At 38.7% G+C, this 18,078-nt stretch overlaps 1 protein-coding gene and 1 long non-coding RNA gene across 2 annotated transcripts in view; one reads left to right on the top strand and one right to left on the bottom strand.

The window, feature by feature from the left end:
* The first annotated feature begins 8,468 nt into the window (after positions 1-8,468).
* Positions 8,469-18,078, top strand: part of LOC148186530 (uncharacterized) — a 54,780-nt gene continuing 45,170 nt past the window's right edge. The window contains exon 1 of the long non-coding RNA XR_015774825.1: positions 8,469-8,675. This is a non-coding gene — a long non-coding RNA (uncharacterized LOC148186530). The remainder of the gene's footprint in view (positions 8,676-18,078) is intronic.
* junbb (JunB proto-oncogene, AP-1 transcription factor subunit b) lies at positions 13,664-15,419 on the bottom strand. Its single transcript, XM_042516892.2, has one exon. It carries the CDS (start codon positions 15,129-15,131, stop codon positions 14,145-14,147), a length of 987 nt encoding a protein of 328 aa, XP_042372826.1. The 5' UTR covers positions 15,132-15,419; the 3' UTR covers positions 13,664-14,144.

Raw genomic sequence — 18,078 nt, 5'->3', positions numbered from 1 at the left:
AACTTATTCAGACCTGCATATTTTAGATCTCTCTGTGCTGCAGCACAGCTGAATGAAATGATCAGCTCGTGATGAAGCTGCTTCATAAAGGATTCAGCTTTGCTGCAGTAGAGACCATGCATGCAGGACCAGTGATACTCGAGGAGAAATTTGGGAAATGCTGGTTTAGGAAACATTAAGGCCCTACTAAAAACAGAAAAGTCTGTACTTTGCATTTTAAAAAACAATGCGTTTTTATGACAATGAAAACGGTTTAACTTTGTTATGACACACCACAGAGGAACATCGCAAACCCCCGCATAAACACAATCCTCCACCAACGATCCTCCAGCCGTGAGTACAAACAAACGAAAAAAACACAGCTCAATAGTTTCACAACAACACAACTGAAACTGTTTAAATCTGTGCTTTGTTGCCACCAAACAATACCAAATAATGCATAAAAAGGTTAAAATTTGTAAATACACTAAAAGTTGGCATGAACCAAGCCAGCCTTACTATGTTAAACCATACAAATCATTGTATTTCTATGTTTTAAGCGCAATTAAAGCGATTAATTACTGTTAAAATGACAAAAGACTAAAAAAAGACTAACAATACCCCCAACCTTTAACAGCAAGAACAGCAAGAGTTAAGATACATTTTATTTATTACTGCCAATGAATAATTTAAAAAATGTGGAGCTAAAAATGTATGACAATATAGGGTTAACAGGGGGTCCAGGCGTAATATTACAGGTGCACTGGCCCCCCTTGGCCCCCTGTAAAACCACCACTGCCTGTATAGGAAAGTTTGTGGACCCAAACAAAGTTTTGTAGAGCAGAAGATTTCTGCTTTTTTCTCCTTATCAGAGAAGGTGGATTTTAAAAAGCTGAATCCTTGTTCAGAAATGTTACTGTAATCCTTTCTTCAAACATCAAAACCCCCACTGAGCAGAGACACATACAGAGTTTCTGTCTGAACGATGCATCAGAAACCTCAAAGCTCTGCAAATAGAAACAACACCCTGCAGACACCTCGCTTCCTCTGTGATCTCTCTGCTGTCTGGACCGCGGCTGGTTGCACTGAAATTTACTTCTCTTTGTTTGTTCCCAAATGTGTTTTCATTTGTCCATCCGACATGAACAGCAGAGTTTAAGTCTAAAAACATGCATACTTTGACATTCTTGTTCAAAATCAACTAAATTTAGCTCCATACATCATCGTTTGATGTCAGCATCTCAAAACATGACTTTCACCTCTGATTATGGGAAGAGTCAGTATGCAGTTCTATATTTTAACACATCAGCAGATCACTCTGCAATACGTTGCATTTATACGTTATTATAGTGGATACGTTAAGACTTATCATTTCTTCACGTTTTAACAACACTGAGGATAACGTGGTTAGGTTCAGGCACAAAAAACACTTTGTCATGGTTAGGAAAAGATCATGTTTTGGTTTGAAATACCTGCATTTGGTGGCAGAATTTCGGCTATAAATACAGCAATGTCTGTAAAGAAAAAAACCTTTTTGTGGCACTATCCCAGCAGAAAACACAACCATTTCTCTGTGAAAAAATTTTCTTTTCTTTTTTTTTTTTTGGCACTGGTTTGTTTTGTAACACAGCGATGGCTCGGTGAAACAACATTTTTTGTGCCACTGTCTCAGCTGTGTTATCTCAGTAAAAATAATCACTTTTCCCGGCACTATCCTGGCACGAAAAGCAGCACTATTTGGTTTAAAATCAGCCTTTTTTGTGGCGCTGTGCTGGCAGAAAATACAGCATATCTATGTAAAGAGAAAAAATCTTCTGTGCCCATCCTGGGAGAAAACGCAGCGATGTCTCAGAAAAAAACAACCGCCTTTTGTGAGACCAATCCCACCTTGAAATGCAGTGTGACTCAAATAAAAGAAATACTGCTTTTCATGGCAATATCCCAAAAGAAAATGTAGCAATGAAACCAAACACTTTTTGCTGCACTGTACCACCTTGAAGCTAACAATAACTTGATGAAAAAAATCTTAAAATGTGGTAGTAAACAGTGATTTATTGATTAAAAACTGCTGTTTTTCATGGCACTTTTATGGCAGATTACATAGGGTGACTATAAAAAAAACAACATATTTCTGCAGCGATGTAGCTGCAGGTTGCAGCCACATTTGGTGACTGAAAAGTTGCTGAAAATGCAGCAATGATCTGTTAAAAACAGCTGGTTTAGTTGTTTTTTGGTCTTGAACGGTGGTCTGCAGCTTGTATTTCATCTACCATCACCTCCAGCTCCCTAATTACAATCTATGCTATATATAAAACATATAAATGCAATGCATTCATAGTTTGCAGAATCATACAATGCCATTTTCTGCTGGCGACGACGCTGCAGATTTGCTGATGAAGCCTGACAGCGTGTTTCCTGTCCCGCTCAGACAGCTGTCGCTCACTCTCTCCTCTTCCCGACCGTTGCTTTAAGGGTTTTATTCAAATAGTCTTACATTTAAATAAGCATCAGGACAATTTATTTTAACATCGTCAAAGTCTGATTTTATTATACTGGCCGCAATTCAAATAAATGCCTTTTGGGCTCAGAAGGATTTACGTCCTTCAAAGATTCAGCTTTGAACTGACAGCAAGACGACATCAGCCGAATCCAATAAAACTGTTCTGTTTAAATTTACCAGCGATATATAAAATCATCTCATTAAAAGTGACAAAAATGTGTTAGTATAATCTGAATCCAGCAAATAGACCTGTTCCTTACATCTGTATGACCTGAAATAGTCTTAAAATTAACCAACAATATATGAAATAATGTTATTAAAAGAGACTGTGGATTTTGCACGAAATTGTTGTTGACATTATCTAAATCCAGCAAATAGACCCATCCCATATATCTGTATATCCCTGAATACTGTTTAAATTAACTACCAATATATAAAATAATCTCATCGAAAGTGATATATATGTGGATTTTACTCATAAATGCTGTTACCATCATCTAAATCCAGCAAATAGACTCATCCCATATATTTGTAATCCTGAATACTGTTTGAATTAACCGGCAATCTTAATTCTCTCATTAATAGTGACTAATGTGGATTTTGCACAAAAATGTTGTTGACATCATCTGAATCCAGCAAATAGACCTGTCCCATATAATTGTATACCCCAATATACTGTTTAAATTAATCACCGATATATAAAATAATCTTATTAAAAGTGACTAATATGAGGATTTTACACAAAAATGTTGTTGACATCAACTGTATCCAGCAAATAGACTCATCCCATAAATGTATATGCCCCTGAATATTGTTTAAATTAACACCAATATCTAAAACAATCTTGTTAAAAGTGACTAATATGTGGATTTTATACACAAATCTTGTGTTTCTCAGTGTGTGCCCTCTGCAGGTGAAAACACGCTGTGCATTATGTTGATAATCACCACTTGACATTTGTTAAAGGACAGACAATTAAGCTCAGTGTGTGTGTGTGTGTGTGTGTGTGTGTGTGTGTGTGTGTGTGTGTGTGTGTGTGCGCGTGCGTGCGTGTTTGTGTGTGTGCGTGTGTGTGTGTGTGGCCGTTTCAATCCACTGGCAGCTATTTCTGTAGTGAACTTGTGCCACTTGATGATGGTAGCTAATAACGTGTCCTCTGTGAAAGTCATCATCACAGCGAACTGCAGATCTGGACAGAGAGGGTCACAAATGAGTGACGTTACGCTCACACAGACACACACACACACACACACACACACACACACACACACACATTTAAGCCTGATGACTGTGTGAGCGCTTCAGTGATAAGACAAACTGTAACACAGGGGAGATGAGGTTATCTTTTTAATTTGTTTCAGCATCAGTCCACACTTCTTTTTATTTTTTTTACAAGGCCAACTTCTGAAACTAATTGTAACATAAAGAGATTATCGTTTTAATTTGCAGCTGTGAGGCCAAAATCTGACCTTCAAACTCCAAAACACCCTGCCTTTGTTTTGCTTTCTCACGTAATCTCTCTCTCTCTCTCACACACACACACACACTCACACACACACACACACACACACACACACATCCCAGCTAATGTGTTTGTGTGTGTCAATTGTCACTCTCTTCCTTTATGTGTGGATTATTGTCACATCAAAGAGGAAACATCCTGATGGATAAAACAGCTAAAAAAAAGCTACTACACAATAAAATATGAAAAATAACTATAATAAATAAATAACAAATACAACACCGTAAGTTTAGGGGAAATTATTGGAAGTGGTATTGGTATTTTAGCATGTAGTATATCAAAAAATATGTGTTGTTTTTTATTTTTAAAAAAACCATAGTGGCATCATGACAAAAACCTTGCATTTAAAGGGTTATATTTCTGAAAAATAATGAATATTTGATATTTATGATTGGGACTGATATTGGTTAAAAAAAAATACCTCTACCTAAAGTAGAAAATAATATTAATTTATAATTTTTTAACTTGATTTTGAAAGCACATTTCGTGTGCAGAGCGTTATGAGTGTGTGTAATATTAAAGCGGGCCTTAAGGGTTAAACACATACTGTTTTTTAATCCCTGAGGCTGTGCAGAACAGCAGGTTTGCATTTATAAAGATGAATAATGTGTTTTTCTCCTTGTATTTGGGATGACAACAGAGAGTTAGTTAGGCACGTGTGTGATGGCATTAAGGTACAACAGATGTGACGTTGTACACGGTGTCTGTTGTAATTAATCTAATGTACATCACACACATACACACACACACACACACACACACACACACACACATGCACGCCTGTGCACATGGTATGATATGAGTGTGATGTACTGAATTTTGGACCGCTGGAATAATAGCTTGTGTCATTGGCATCCTTATCAATCAACCAATCAATGAAATAAATAAATAAATAAAAATGTACAAATAATTTAAAAGAAAATAGTAGTAGTAATAATAATAATAATAATAATAATAATAATAAATAAATAAAGTTTTTATCCTTGTTTAGTCTTAGATTCTATTATTTTATTTCATTGTATGTATTTGTTGCTTCTACTGTTTTAGATTCTAGTGTCTCATTGCTGCTTTGACCTCAAGTTTCGTTCCTGCTAATGGACCTCATGTTTTGGGATGACAATAAACCTTGTTGTATCTTGAAATAAATATTAAATAGATAAATAGATAAATAAATAAATGAATGGATAAATATTAATAGTTATAATAAAAAAATAATAATAAAATAATAATAATAATAATAATGTTTTTATCCATGCTTATTCTTAGATTTTAGTGACCCATTTCACTGCTGCTTTTAATGGGTATTTATTACCTCTCATTTAACTCATCTTTTGGAACGACTAAATAGATAAATAAATATTTGGTGAATAGTGATGAGACGTGGTCCATATTTCCATTTTATATAAAACCAGCTGCGTTAGTGGTGCCGGCCTCCCCTGCTCCCTCTACTGTTACAATAAATCATAATTAAAACGGCAAATATTTCTCAGAAATACATCAATGACGACTGTCCTGCAGGCTAATAGTGTGTGTGTGTGTGTGTGTGTGTGTGTGTGTGTGTGATCACAGCAAACAGAAACTAGGGCAGCTATTATTGGCTCTGATTCTCTCAGTTTGGGTTCATGATTTTTTAGCTGCTGCTCAAATATTATTCCACTAGATGGTGATGTGCGTCCACTAAAATGCTTTTGACCTCCTCCGAGACTCACTGATGGTTTATGCTAAACTGTGTATATACCGCGCACGCGCGCGCGCGTGTGTGTGTGTGTGTGTGACAACTGTGTTTTACCTCACAGCCAAACACATGACAGCGATGGCCTACATTACTGTTACTGGCAGCAAGTGATGGAGGAAGTATTCAGATTCTTTACTGATGTAAAAGTACATAAAATAGTACACTCAAGACAATTTTCTCAGGTTTCAGAGGGTTAAGACGGTGCAGAGGACAGATCTGGGACGGGGATGTTTTTTTTTAAGGAGACCTAGTTTGAGCAAAGTTAGCTGCAGTCAGCAAAAACATGGGCAGAAGGCAATAAGAAAGGACAGAGGGGATAAACCCAAAAATTAATGAGAAATTTAAAAAAAGAAAAGAAAAGAAAAAACAGACAAAAAACCCCAAAAAATCAACAGAAAATTAGTTTAAAACTCCCAATAATAATGATAATAATAATAATAATAATAATAATAATAATAATAATAAACTGAAAAAAGATAAAAACAGGCAAACAGGACTTGGAAAAAGTGATTATACATTTATAATAATTATATAGGATAATTCTAAATATTTAATTATGACAATTGTATTTATAGTTTTCCCTACTTATTTTTTCCTTGGACATTTTTTCTTAGCTTTTTTTTTTTTTTTTAAGTAATTCCCCAAATCAAGTAATGTTGAAAATAATCTTGAAATTTGTGGATCATTTCTCTCCAGATTGCTTATTGCCTTTTTTGACAGTTCTATTTATAGTTTTCCCCAAGCTTTTTCTTTTTTTTCCTTGGACATTTTTTTATCCTAGCTTTAAAAAAAATTTCTTGCAATTTTTGGATCATTTCTTACCAAGTTGCTTATTACCTTTTTTCACACCATTTTGCTCTGGGTCCAGAGGTTGACGTACTTGTGAAAGGCGTCTGAGAGCAGCACAAAAAAAAGAGATGTCGCTCCAAAGGGTTAAACTAGTGATGCAACTTTTGAACCAACTTCTGCGAGAACCTCAGATGGCCGCGGCAAGGTGGGAGGAATATTCATGGTTCTCGAGAAGATAGCAGAAGTGTGTGTGTGTGTGTGTGTGTGTGTGTGTGTGTGTGTGTCTGGGGGAGGGGAAGGGGGCTCGTGGAGAGGAAAATCAAACCCACCCCAGAGCTCTTCATACGTCACTGTTCGCATCACAGATGTTCCCACAGACACTCAGTGTGGGTTGTGGGCCGAGGCGTGTGGAGAGCCAGTATGGCTTCAATTGGCTTGTTTTTTTGAGTGTGTGTGAGTATGTTTGTGTGTGTGTGTGTGTGTATTATAATATGTAGGCCTGCTGTGTGCGTAAATGGAGACTTGAACACTGCAGTGGTATTTCAAAGTACTGCTCTGAGTAGGAGCTGTAAATGAAGTAGCTGTGTGATGCTTGCGAGTGCAGGAGAGGTGTTATTATTTTGTTTTCTTCTGACGCTGAATACTCATGAATATTTTACAGAAAATTAAACGTGCCTCTTCGGGACTCGTGATACTATGTTTTTAGCATCTTTTTCATATTTTTATTGTAATGTTTCTTCATTTTCATCTCCTCTTACTATATTTGTTGCAAAGGTGTGGATCAGGTAAATCCAGTCACAGCAGCTCTTCACGGTCAGTGCATGGGCGCATTTTGAAACACAGGGGCCCCTGGGCACAGACATGTAGAGGGCCCCACCACCTCTCCTACATAGGACTGTAAAAAAGCAGATTTTGAGGTGCTTTGGCCTCTTTTGTTGTTATCATTTTTATTTTTGTAGCTATTTGTGTCTCTTTGAGAAAGCTTCATGTGTTGGGCCTGAATATGTTTTATTTTGTGCTATTTTGTGTCTCTTCATAGTTATTTTGTATGTCTTTTAGGTCATTTTGTGATTGCTTTGCCTCTTTTGTTGTTATTTTGTATCTTTGTAGTTCCTTTACATCTTTTTGTGATCTGTTCGCATCTCTTTGTGGTTATTTTGTGTCTCTTTTAGGTGATTTTGTGGCTTTTTGTGATTTTTTTTTAGTAGGGGTGTGAATCTTCAGTATCTCATGATTCGATTGGATTTCGATTCTTGGGGTCGCAATTCGATTCAAAATCGATTCCCGATTCAAAATATAGGAGGTGTAATTTCAGGATCTACTCAGGTCTGTTTTGCCAGTGGCATATTATGTTATAAAAGCAAAGTGTGTATGAAATTATGGAGGTTTTATTATATACAAGCTTTTTTGTTGTAGAAAACCTTTCTCCCAAGTGTTGGGAATCAGAAAGTAAACATTGTAATTATTATTGTTCAAAAAATAAACACACTTTTCCAAAAAAAAAAAAAAAAAATCCCATCGTTTTTTTTTGCAGTTGTTTGTGTGTCCCATTATCTGTGCCATTCTGCAAAGCAGCTCCTCTCTTTGCTGCTGCAGAGGGCCACAACACACTCCTGACACTTCAGAGAGGGGCCTGATTCTCCTGCCTGCTCTGCCTGCAGTCAACACAGGGTTAACAACCATATGAGGCCCTGCTGCTTGTTAGACTGTCTCCAGATTTAGTCATTATTATTATTATTATTATTATTATTACAGGGGCTACCATCGTTTACTCTAATGCAGGAGTCACTGCCAATAACACAGAGCGATAGATACAGGAGGATTCGGCCAATCACAGTGCAGTTTGCTCCAGATGACGTATGACATACGTAGGCGGATACAAAGCGTCGACTCGTCTTCTGATTGGTGGACAAGACCAAAACAAACCTCTGACCTCTCCAAAGGAACCATGGGAAACCAATATGGCGTTTAGCATCGACGCTAATGTACTTTTATCATCGAAATATGGATCAATATTTGGACGGAAGACACCCAATATCGGATCTATCGTCCCGTAAAAACACCCGAATTCCCGGTCTGGATACTGAGGCTCCTAAAAGAGCGACGATGCGCCGGAGTTTCCCTCTGAGCGGCTTTCACCGCCGAAAAAAGTAAGACAAACCGACAAACGGTCTCAAAATTATGAAGACTTTTCTAAATGATAAACATTTTAGAGGGTTATAATATAATCCATGTTTAGGATTTTTGAATCGATTCTGAATCGTTACAAACGAGAATCGAGATTCTTATGTGAATCGATCGATTGTAGTTATTTTGTCTCTTTGCAGTTCCTTTGCATCTTTTTGTGGTCTTTTTACATCTCTTGTGTCTCTTTGTAGTTACTTTGTGTCTCTTTTAGGAGCTTCTGTGGCTTTTTATAGTTCTTTTGTGTCTCTGTGCTGTTATTTTGTGTTTCTTTTGGATCATTTGTGGCTATTTGTGGTTGTTTTGCATATTTCGATGTTTTTTGAATATTTCTTTGCAGTTTCTTTGTATATCTTTGTGGTCTTTTGGGTTGCTTTGTCATTATTTTGTGTCTCTTTTAGGTCCATTTATGGCTTTTTGTTGTTGTTTTCCCCTTTTGTGTGTATTTTGTGTCTGTGTCTCATTGTAATTGTTTTGTTTCACTTTTTGGTCATTTTGTGGGTATTTGTGGTTGTTTTGCCTAATTTTTTATCCTTTGCATCTCTTTGTGGTCTTTTTGCATCTTTTTGTTCATTTTAAGTTATTTTGTGTCTTTTCATAGTTGTTTTGCCCATTTTATGTGTCTTTTTGGTCATTATTTGGCTATTTGTGGTCGTTTTCCTATTTTGTAGGGTTTTTATGTTTCTTTGCAGTTCCTTTGTGCATCTCTTTGTGGTCTTTTCATGTCTCTGTAGTTATTTTCTGTCTCTAATGGGTCATTTTGTGGTGGGTTTGCCTCTTTTGTGTTTTTCATCTCTTTATAGTTATTTTCTGTCTCTTTTAGTTTACTTTGTGGCTTTTGTGTTTGTTTTATCCTGGTTATCGTGTGTCTTTGCGTCTCTGCGTCATTTTTTTGTTTCTCCTTTTGGTCATTTTGTGGTTGTTTTACTTATTTTGTAGTTATTAAATGTCTTGTGCCAGTTCCCTCTCATCTCTTTGTGGTCTTCTTGTGCCTCTTTGCAGTTTGTGTGTCTCCTTCAGGTTATTCTGTGTCTCTTTGAGGTAATGTTGTAGCTTCTCATGGTTGCTTTGCCCGTTTTGTAGTTATTTTATGTCTCTTTGCACTTCCGTTTTCTGTTGCATCTCTTTGTCATCTTATTGTGGCTCTCAGTATGTGTTAAACTGAGTAGCATTCTGCAGATGAGGGCCAGGGGGCCCCCAGACCTATGCGTAGTGGTCCTGTTGAGTAATCTATACATATGTCAGGGGCCTTTTTAGGATTTGAGGACATTCAGGGCTTAGCCTGGACATTGACCTTTGACCTTTGGGTCTGGGGAATCCTCCCCTTAAATAAATTTGCTGTTTTTAAATACGTTTTTACTGCACTCAGACATGTTATTTACATCCAAAGCACCAAAGAAATCTCTGGGTGAAGCACTTTTTTTTTCAGTGTGAATCACAAAGTGTTTGGAGGACCGCCTGACACCCGGTTGCGGCCCGATTTGGCCTGCAGACTGTAATCTGAGTATCACTGGCAGGTGTAGGTTTGGTTTCAATGTTGGGGGCGACATAAATGTAACGGCAGGTTTGTGGTTCCCCGCCCAGGAAATTTTGAGTGCCAAACATTCATTTCCTGCATTCTGGTGAATTTTATGCTCAATTTGTTTGCCTTTTATGCATCAATTTACGACTGTAGTATCTTTAATTTCTTTTCTTTTTTTTTAACCTGTGATTTACTGCAAATGTCTTGTAAGTCAAAACTTATCAAACATATTCTGATTCTTATACATATCTGAAACTGCTGAAAAGGGCAAAAACAGGCACTGAGATCACAAAAAAACGGACATCCCCTGAAACCTAGATTTCATGATAAAAAGTCACAGAAAAGGAGAAGCTGTGTGGGCGTGCCCGGTTCTGTTTCCATGTTCATGGCACAAAAAAATAGGGGAGTTGTTATTGATGGAAATTAGGTTATTTTAACTAGATGAAAGGAAGTTAAAACCTTCCTCTCCAAAACATCATGAGGTGAGAGTGCGCTCAAAACCGCAGCCTCACTCCTGCACTCTTTTGAAGTGGTTTCTGTGAGACTTTTTTTTTTTTTTTTTGAGTCCACCGTGTTGTTTTACTTGTACGTCACAGACAGTTTTAACAGGACAGAAATCCCCCTCTCTATTTTCCTGAGACCAGCATGTGGGCACTTCTCTCTCTTGGCCAACTGTCTCAAAAACACTTTTAACACATTTTTTTTTCACATATTTTCCTTTTTTTTAATCTGCAAATAGTCCCTTAAGTCAGCAGCACTTAAGCCTCCCCTCCATCACCTCATATTATCATTGTTTTGTGCATCTGGGGCGCATTGAGTGACCCCTGGCTAATAACATGAGTGCTTAATGACTCATTCACGTCCACTTAACGCGGGACTTTCCCCCTATATATCCATCTCGTGAGCCCCCGCTGCCGCACATATTTGGCCTCTGATGCGTCCCACCGGAATGTTGTCCTTGGCTCATCTCCGTCCGTCCACACAGATGCTCCCGCGCGCTCCGGACGCCCACGCTCGCGCGTACTGTCTCTGCCAAGCGGCGTGGCATCTCGAGACGCCCCCGACATTCCTGAAGCCGCTGTCACTTCCCGTCGTGTGCACATCTTTTAATTATGAGGACGCTGCGAATATGCGCTTTCACGACTTTGACGCGCGACAGAACCAGCAGCGCCAAAACCGGATCTTGGCTTTTTATTGGTTACTTCACAATAACCTGATTTTAAATGATCACAAACGACAAGTGGAGTAATGTAACTAAGTACATTTACTCAAGTACTGTAGTTAAGTACAAGTTTGAGGTACTTGCACTTGTACTTTCCTTGAGTATTTTCTTTTCAAGTTATACTTTTACTCCATTTCAAAGAAAATTATTGTACTTCTTTTTACTTCACTGCATTTAGACGCTAGAGTTACTTTACAGATTTTTTTTTCAATTTTGAGGTAGATGTTTTTTTTAAATAGTGTTTAGTGATTAGGTGTTTTCTGTTGTTTATAAAAAGATATTTTAGGGGTATTTTTCTAAATTTGAGGGTTCTTTCCTTTGTAACATAATTTTTATTTTTATTTTCATTTTTTAAAAATAATTTCGAGTTTTGGGGTGTTTGATTTATTTTTTCGAACAGTTTTTTTTAGTGTCTTTTGTATTTTAAAATATAATATTTTTGTTTGGGGGCTTACTTTTATCATGTTTTCCTAATTTTGAATGTTTTTGTGGTGTGTTTCTGTTTTTTTCCCTTTTTAAATAATATGAAATTTTGGGGTGTTTTTTTCTCCTTTTTATAGTTTTGAGTTTCCTTGGAGTTTTTTTTTTTTTTTTTATTTTTTTTTAACAAGTTTTAGTTTGAGGGTGTTTTTTTTCTGTTTATGTTTCGGGTATTTGGGTTTTTTCCAATAACTTTATGGTTGATGGTTGATGTTTTATGGTGTTATTCATTCATTCATTCATTTGAATATTTTGGAGTTTGGGGGTGTTTTTCTTTTAGACTTTTCTGCTTTGGGTACTTTTACTTTTAATACTTTAAGTTCGCTTTACTCAGTATACTTAATTACTTAACTGAAACAAGATTTTCAGTGCAGCACTTAAACTTGTCACGGAGTATTTTTACAGCTGCAAACGCCAAACTTCTGAGTTCTGTATCTACTTCCTGTTGTCCTTTAGCAGCTTTCATCCGTCCGTGTGATAAAACGGTCTGCACTTTGCTCCGCTCGTGTGTGACAGACTGTAAAGTTGCACAATAATAAGAAAAAGGAAATTCCGCCACCCTCGTGAAGCTCGCGAGCCTTATCGATACAATAGAAGGAGGGATTGAGATGAAACCAGTTTGCATTACCTGGGCGGGGGTTCCCAGAAATCCTCCCATGTGACGAAGTATACACCAACATGCCCTTATATGGACAAGCTCGTGCGTAATTAGGAAAGGTCTACGTGCGCGGGTTTACGCTCAGTGCGTAAAGACAGAGCTTGTGTAAGGGCTGCTCAGTGGGAGCTATAGCAACTGTTACACTGTAAAACCTGACAAGTTGATTTTAAATATTTAAAATAAAATGATCTTAGAAATTGATAGCTTTGAAAAGAAGAAATATAACTATTAATCTTAATTTGTGTTTACTGTATATCTAATTATAGCTGTTTATAGCTGTATTTACTCAATTTTGTGAAGTTGTTTCAAATTAAAAACGATAAGTTTAATTAAATCAATCTTTCTACGTGTTAGCAGCTTCAGCAAACCAAGTTTGACTTAACTCGATTATCATTAAGAGGATTTTGCCAGTAATGAAGTTAGAGGATCTGCGAGTTAAAATGTTTTAGAAAATACAAATATGATTAACTAGTTTGCCACCAGCAGAATAGATATATAAACTTGGTTTACTTAAGTTGCTAAAACTTAGAGTGATTGATTTAATGAGACTTGTCATTTCTAAGTTGCAACAACTTTAGAAAATTATAGAAATATAAATAAGTTCCACATAAACTTAACAATTAGATAGACAGTTAACATAAATAAAGATTAATAGTAATATAATAGTAATAATAGTAATATAAGACTTACTTTACTTTTTCAAGGCAGTCGTTTTACTAGTTTTTTTGGGGTAAAATCAATTTGTCAAATTTTACAGTGTTGCACATCTGCACTGTAAAATTTGACATGTTGGTCTTACCCAAAATAACACTGGAAAAAGATTGCTGGGAAAAAAAGCAAATAAAAGGTAAATGTTGATTAAACATAAAATTTAGATATAAAGCAAACATAGATCGAGATTACTATTTATATTTACTTCTTTTCAAGGCAATCTGTTTCCAAGATTATTTTGGGTAAAATGAACTTGTCATATTTTACAGTGTTATGGTTACATTATGGTAGGAAAGAAACCTCCTCACTCCTTCCGTGTGCATTTAAAAAAAATCATAAAAACAAACACTCAAGAGCACCATTTCTGTTTCATTTTAAGACACTTTACTTAAATACACATCACAAATAAAAAAAAGAGACATTGTAAACATTGGACATCATTAGTTTGTTTGGATCAACCAGACAAACAAAAATAATTTACACAATGAATAAATGCAGCATTGCATCACAATATCAGTTGCAAAAATACAAAGACATACAATAATCGTTCCCATTTTCTACCATTAGTAAACCTCCGGGCCTGTCTGCCCGCTGCGTCTGCTCAGTGTCTGCTCAGTCTGGATGCTGCCCCGGTGTCAGGGGTTGAATGGTGCTTTTCAGCGATGTCCAGCATCCGGAAGTACCATTTCAAATCAGTCTTTTCACCCTAAATGGCCCACAGAGTTGTCTACACACAGCTTGCCTCGGCCCCGTGCTGCTGACACACACCGGCCGGTGAACCAGCGCTGCGCATGCAGACCTCCAGTGTTATTACTTTTCAGTCAGTTAGTAGTCTCTGGTGCCTAAAACGCCTCCAGCTTGCTCGTGAGCATCAGCTGACAGCCGCTGCTCACGTGCGTCAGGACTTTCTGTTTGAGCTGGGCGACCTGATCCCGGAGCACCGAAGCCGTGTTGGAGAGCCCCGCGTTGTCGTTCTTCAGCCCCTTCACCTTGTCCTCCAGCCGGGCGATGCGCTCCAGCTTGCGCCGCCGACATTTGGTGGCCGCTAGCCGGTTCCGCAGCCTCTTGCGCTCCGCCTTGATGCGCTCCTGGGTCTCCAGATCGATCGGGGACATTGGAGGCGAGCCGTCGCTGCTGAGGAGATCAGGCACGGTTTGGGGCTCCTCTTTGAGCGCGACCAGCCGCTGCGGATGGAGCCCGGAGCCGGGGAGGGAATGCTGGAACGGGTGCGCGCCGTGCGTCGAGGTCTGCTGGTGGCTCTGCTGGTGCGGCGGCAGGTAGCTGATGGTGGCGGTGGGGTAGCTGGACGCAGAAGACAGGCTCGTGTTGGGACAGTAGGCGTTCAGTGTGGTGTAGATGGGAGGCTCCGGCTGCAGGGAGGAGCCGAAGACGCTAGAGGCCGCCGGCGCGCACGTAGTAACTCCACCGGCGCCGATGGACACGTTGGGAGGGGGCATCTGGTTCATCTTGTGCAGCTCGTCCAGGGCTTTCACGAACCCCTCCGCGAAGCCCTCCTGCTCATCGGTGATCCCCCGGTTGTAGAAGTACTGTCCCGGGGTGGGAGTGGTGATCACACCGTTACTGTTTTGGATGATGAGCCGCTCGAGCTCTGGGGATGCCAGCTTCAGGGACCCCACGTCTTGGTGCCCCGCTTGGTACGGGTCTGTCTCGGCTCTCAGCTGGGATTTCAGGTTGCGATAGGGCTCTGTCAAGTTCAAATTCATATTCTGCTTTAGCAGTTTGTAGTCGTGCATTGCTGCATCTGAGTGGCCGTAAGCCGACAGAAAAGAGTCGTCATGATAGAAAGGCTGTTCCATCTTTGTAGACATAAAGTCGGAAGGAAAAAGAGAGCTTACCAGCTGCTTTTAGAAACTCTCGATAATCAAATGTCTGTGTCAGCAGAGCGCATGCATCAACTCAGGCACTCCTCCGCTCTCAAACTGTCCAAAAATCACTCCAAAAACAAACACAGAGTGAAAGTAAAGTCCAACACAAGCTGTCTCAGTAGCAGGTAAAAGTCTTTTCCAGTGTTTTCTTCTGTGGAGGGAAAAGTTTAAACTCCTGTGAGTTGATGTTGCTGCTCTTGGTGCTTGGTGAGGTGTGTTCAGATGGGGCAATACGTGCCTTTTTATACACGCACACACGCGCTCCTGCTGCCAGGGCTTTGGCGCGCTCTGATTGGTCAGTTGGCTCTACCTCCACGCCCAGAGCGCGCGTCGGCCGGTGACGTTAATGCCGGGAAGAGGCGACTGTAAACAAGCCTGTAGGCATGAGAGCGCACGGAGGAGGCACCGCTGCGGACAGAGACGCCACACGTTATTTAAACAGCTTATTTTGCGCCTTTATAATTGAAATACGTGTTTTTTGGTTAAACGGAGAGGTGAGTTTTATCTGTTAGATTAAATCAGAGCTTTCAATCCATCCATTCATGTTGTTACACTGTAACAAAACGCGTCTTCCTTTTTGTTTAAATGAATAAAACGTAACTTGTTTTACATCAAATACGCACGAGCTCATTTGCAGCCCGATTTTGGCTCCATTAGATATAAATTATAGCCTTTTATAAGACGGACTGCTGTTAATGTTTATTATGATCCATCCTGTGGAGGAAGTCATATGCCTTATATGGGCAGGATGACGTAGAGGTTCCTCTTCGGGAGAACCGGGAAGCCACGCCCACCGGGCCTCATCCCAGCAGCAGCTCTGGATCATATAAACCGGACCTGGATCATATAAAGCGGGACTTTTCTGTCTCAGCAGGGAGGACAAGTGAGCTGAGACATCCAAAATACATCCATCTGTGTGAGAGCTGATCAGTGTAAAAACAGTCCCATACAGTCTGAGACATCAGGGTGCAGTCGGGTAGTTTTGGACCCTTTTTGGCAGCTTAAAATCACCTAAAAATTCTGTGTTGCAACTTGTTATGTAGCCATATCTTTATTTACTTAGTCATTGATATGATAGATGCAGCTTTCAGGGGAATCCAGGGGACATATTTCCCTCAATTTTTAGAATTTGTGTGTGAAAGAAGTATTCGGATCCTTTACTTATGTACTAATACCACACCAAGTGCTGCATGAAAATTTTATTCGAGTAAAAGTAAGGACAAAGTACTTCAAGTGTTAAAAGTAAAAGTGCTATGATATTTTTCTTTCTATATATTTTTTTAAATCATTTTTTTTTTTAGCATTTTTTAAAATTTTTCAGACTTTTTTTCTTATTTTAAAATAATTTTTAGGTTTTTTTTTCCTTTACTAAACATAATTTTGAGTTTTTGAGGGTGTTTTCTATTTTAATTGTAAAACAGTTCTTAGTTTGAGGGTGTTTTTCTGTTGAATTTATTTATTTTCTAGATTTTGTATGCTTGTTTTTATTTTTTATATGATATATTATGTGATTTATTTTTAACTTAATATAATATATACTATTATATTATATTATATTTCTTGTTCACCGCGGGGTGCTGTTTTGTTTAATGCTTGTTCATGTAACGACTTTAAAGATCTTCTTAAATAATTCAGCAGAGTCCCCAGACTTCCTAATTTATGTGTGTCCCCCGGTGAAAACAAACCTTTGCTGTTAATTTGTTTTCAGATCTGATTTCTTTAAACGGACGGATGCCTCTTTGTTTTGTGATGCCCCAAAACACACTTTAGTGAGACACACCAGTGAAGCAGAAAAGCGTGTGTGTGTGATCAGTGATATAAACACCTCCTCCTCCGGTATCCTGACAGGTTTGTGAGGTGCTGCTGATGTTGGGCACGTCGCCTGAAATAACCTGCTTTTTCTTTGATCATGAGGAGGAAACTTTGTCCAGAAAGAACCAAACCCAGTCAATTATCTCAAGCAGGAAGATTCATGTTCAGTAATTTAGCCTTTTGATCTTTAAAACCTGTTTCACACAAAAAAATGTAGCCTTCATTTGGTTTCTGCTCTTCAGGTATATCTGTGGTTCCCTCTCTGAGAGCAGAGAGCGCAGAGGAAGGAAATGTGATTCCTCAATCGTGCACCTGTTTCAGTTGCGGAGAAGGAAACCTTTGTCTCCTGTTTGTAATTCTTCCAACGCCCACACAAACACAAGTGCCTCCACCGCTGTATCCCGTATCCCTGCACAGACAAAACGAGTCAGGTAGGATGCTTTGCTCCGGCAGGCGCTAAATCCTCCGGCTGCACCTGAGGGACGATCGCGTTCAACGGTCGTTTAGACCAGAAAACGCATCAATAACACGGTTTTCTCTGCAGATGTCCGCTGGAGACAAAGAGGAGATCATTTCTAAAACAAGTGAATAATAAAACAGAGAAACAGACAGAGATCAGTCTGGATCAGAGGTTTCTAACCGTTTATACCGGTGACACTAAACTGGATGTGGACGTGTTGCCTCAATAATGTTTTCATACTTTCATACTTGAGTGGCTGAAGTCAGATGTTTTAACCATTTTACTTTTGAGTGAAGACCAAATCATCACACTAATAACAGTCACTTCCAGGTAGACAACAAAAAATAACTATAAGACTTTAAAACACTGATTTCTGCCCACAAACCATTTTTAAATTCACATTTAAAACAAAACGAGTGTGCATAAAATGGCATCAAAATACAGCTTGTTTATCAAAAAAGTGCCAGTGGAGGATCTCCTGCAACAATGACAGAGGTCCTAGCTAAGCCCTTAATGTCCTAAAATCCTAAACCATCCTAAAATCCCAGATATGTCCTAAAATCCGAGAAACGTCTTAAAATCCCAGAAATGTCTTAAAATATGAGAAACATTTTAAAA

This window comes from Plectropomus leopardus, chromosome 18, assembly GCF_026936395.1.
Source record: "Plectropomus leopardus strain MGB_pleo_1.0 chromosome 18, ASM2693639v1, whole genome shotgun sequence".
Classification (NCBI taxonomy): Eukaryota; Metazoa; Chordata; class Actinopteri; order Perciformes; family Serranidae; genus Plectropomus; species Plectropomus leopardus.
The sequence above is the reverse complement of the archived record's forward strand: the minus strand, read 5'-3'. Positions and strand labels throughout refer to the sequence as shown.

Coding starts and splice junctions, on each gene's coding strand:
- junbb (XM_042516892.2), bottom strand. CDS start 15,131: ATGTCTACAAAGATGGAACAGCCTTTCTATCATGACGACTCTTTTCTG.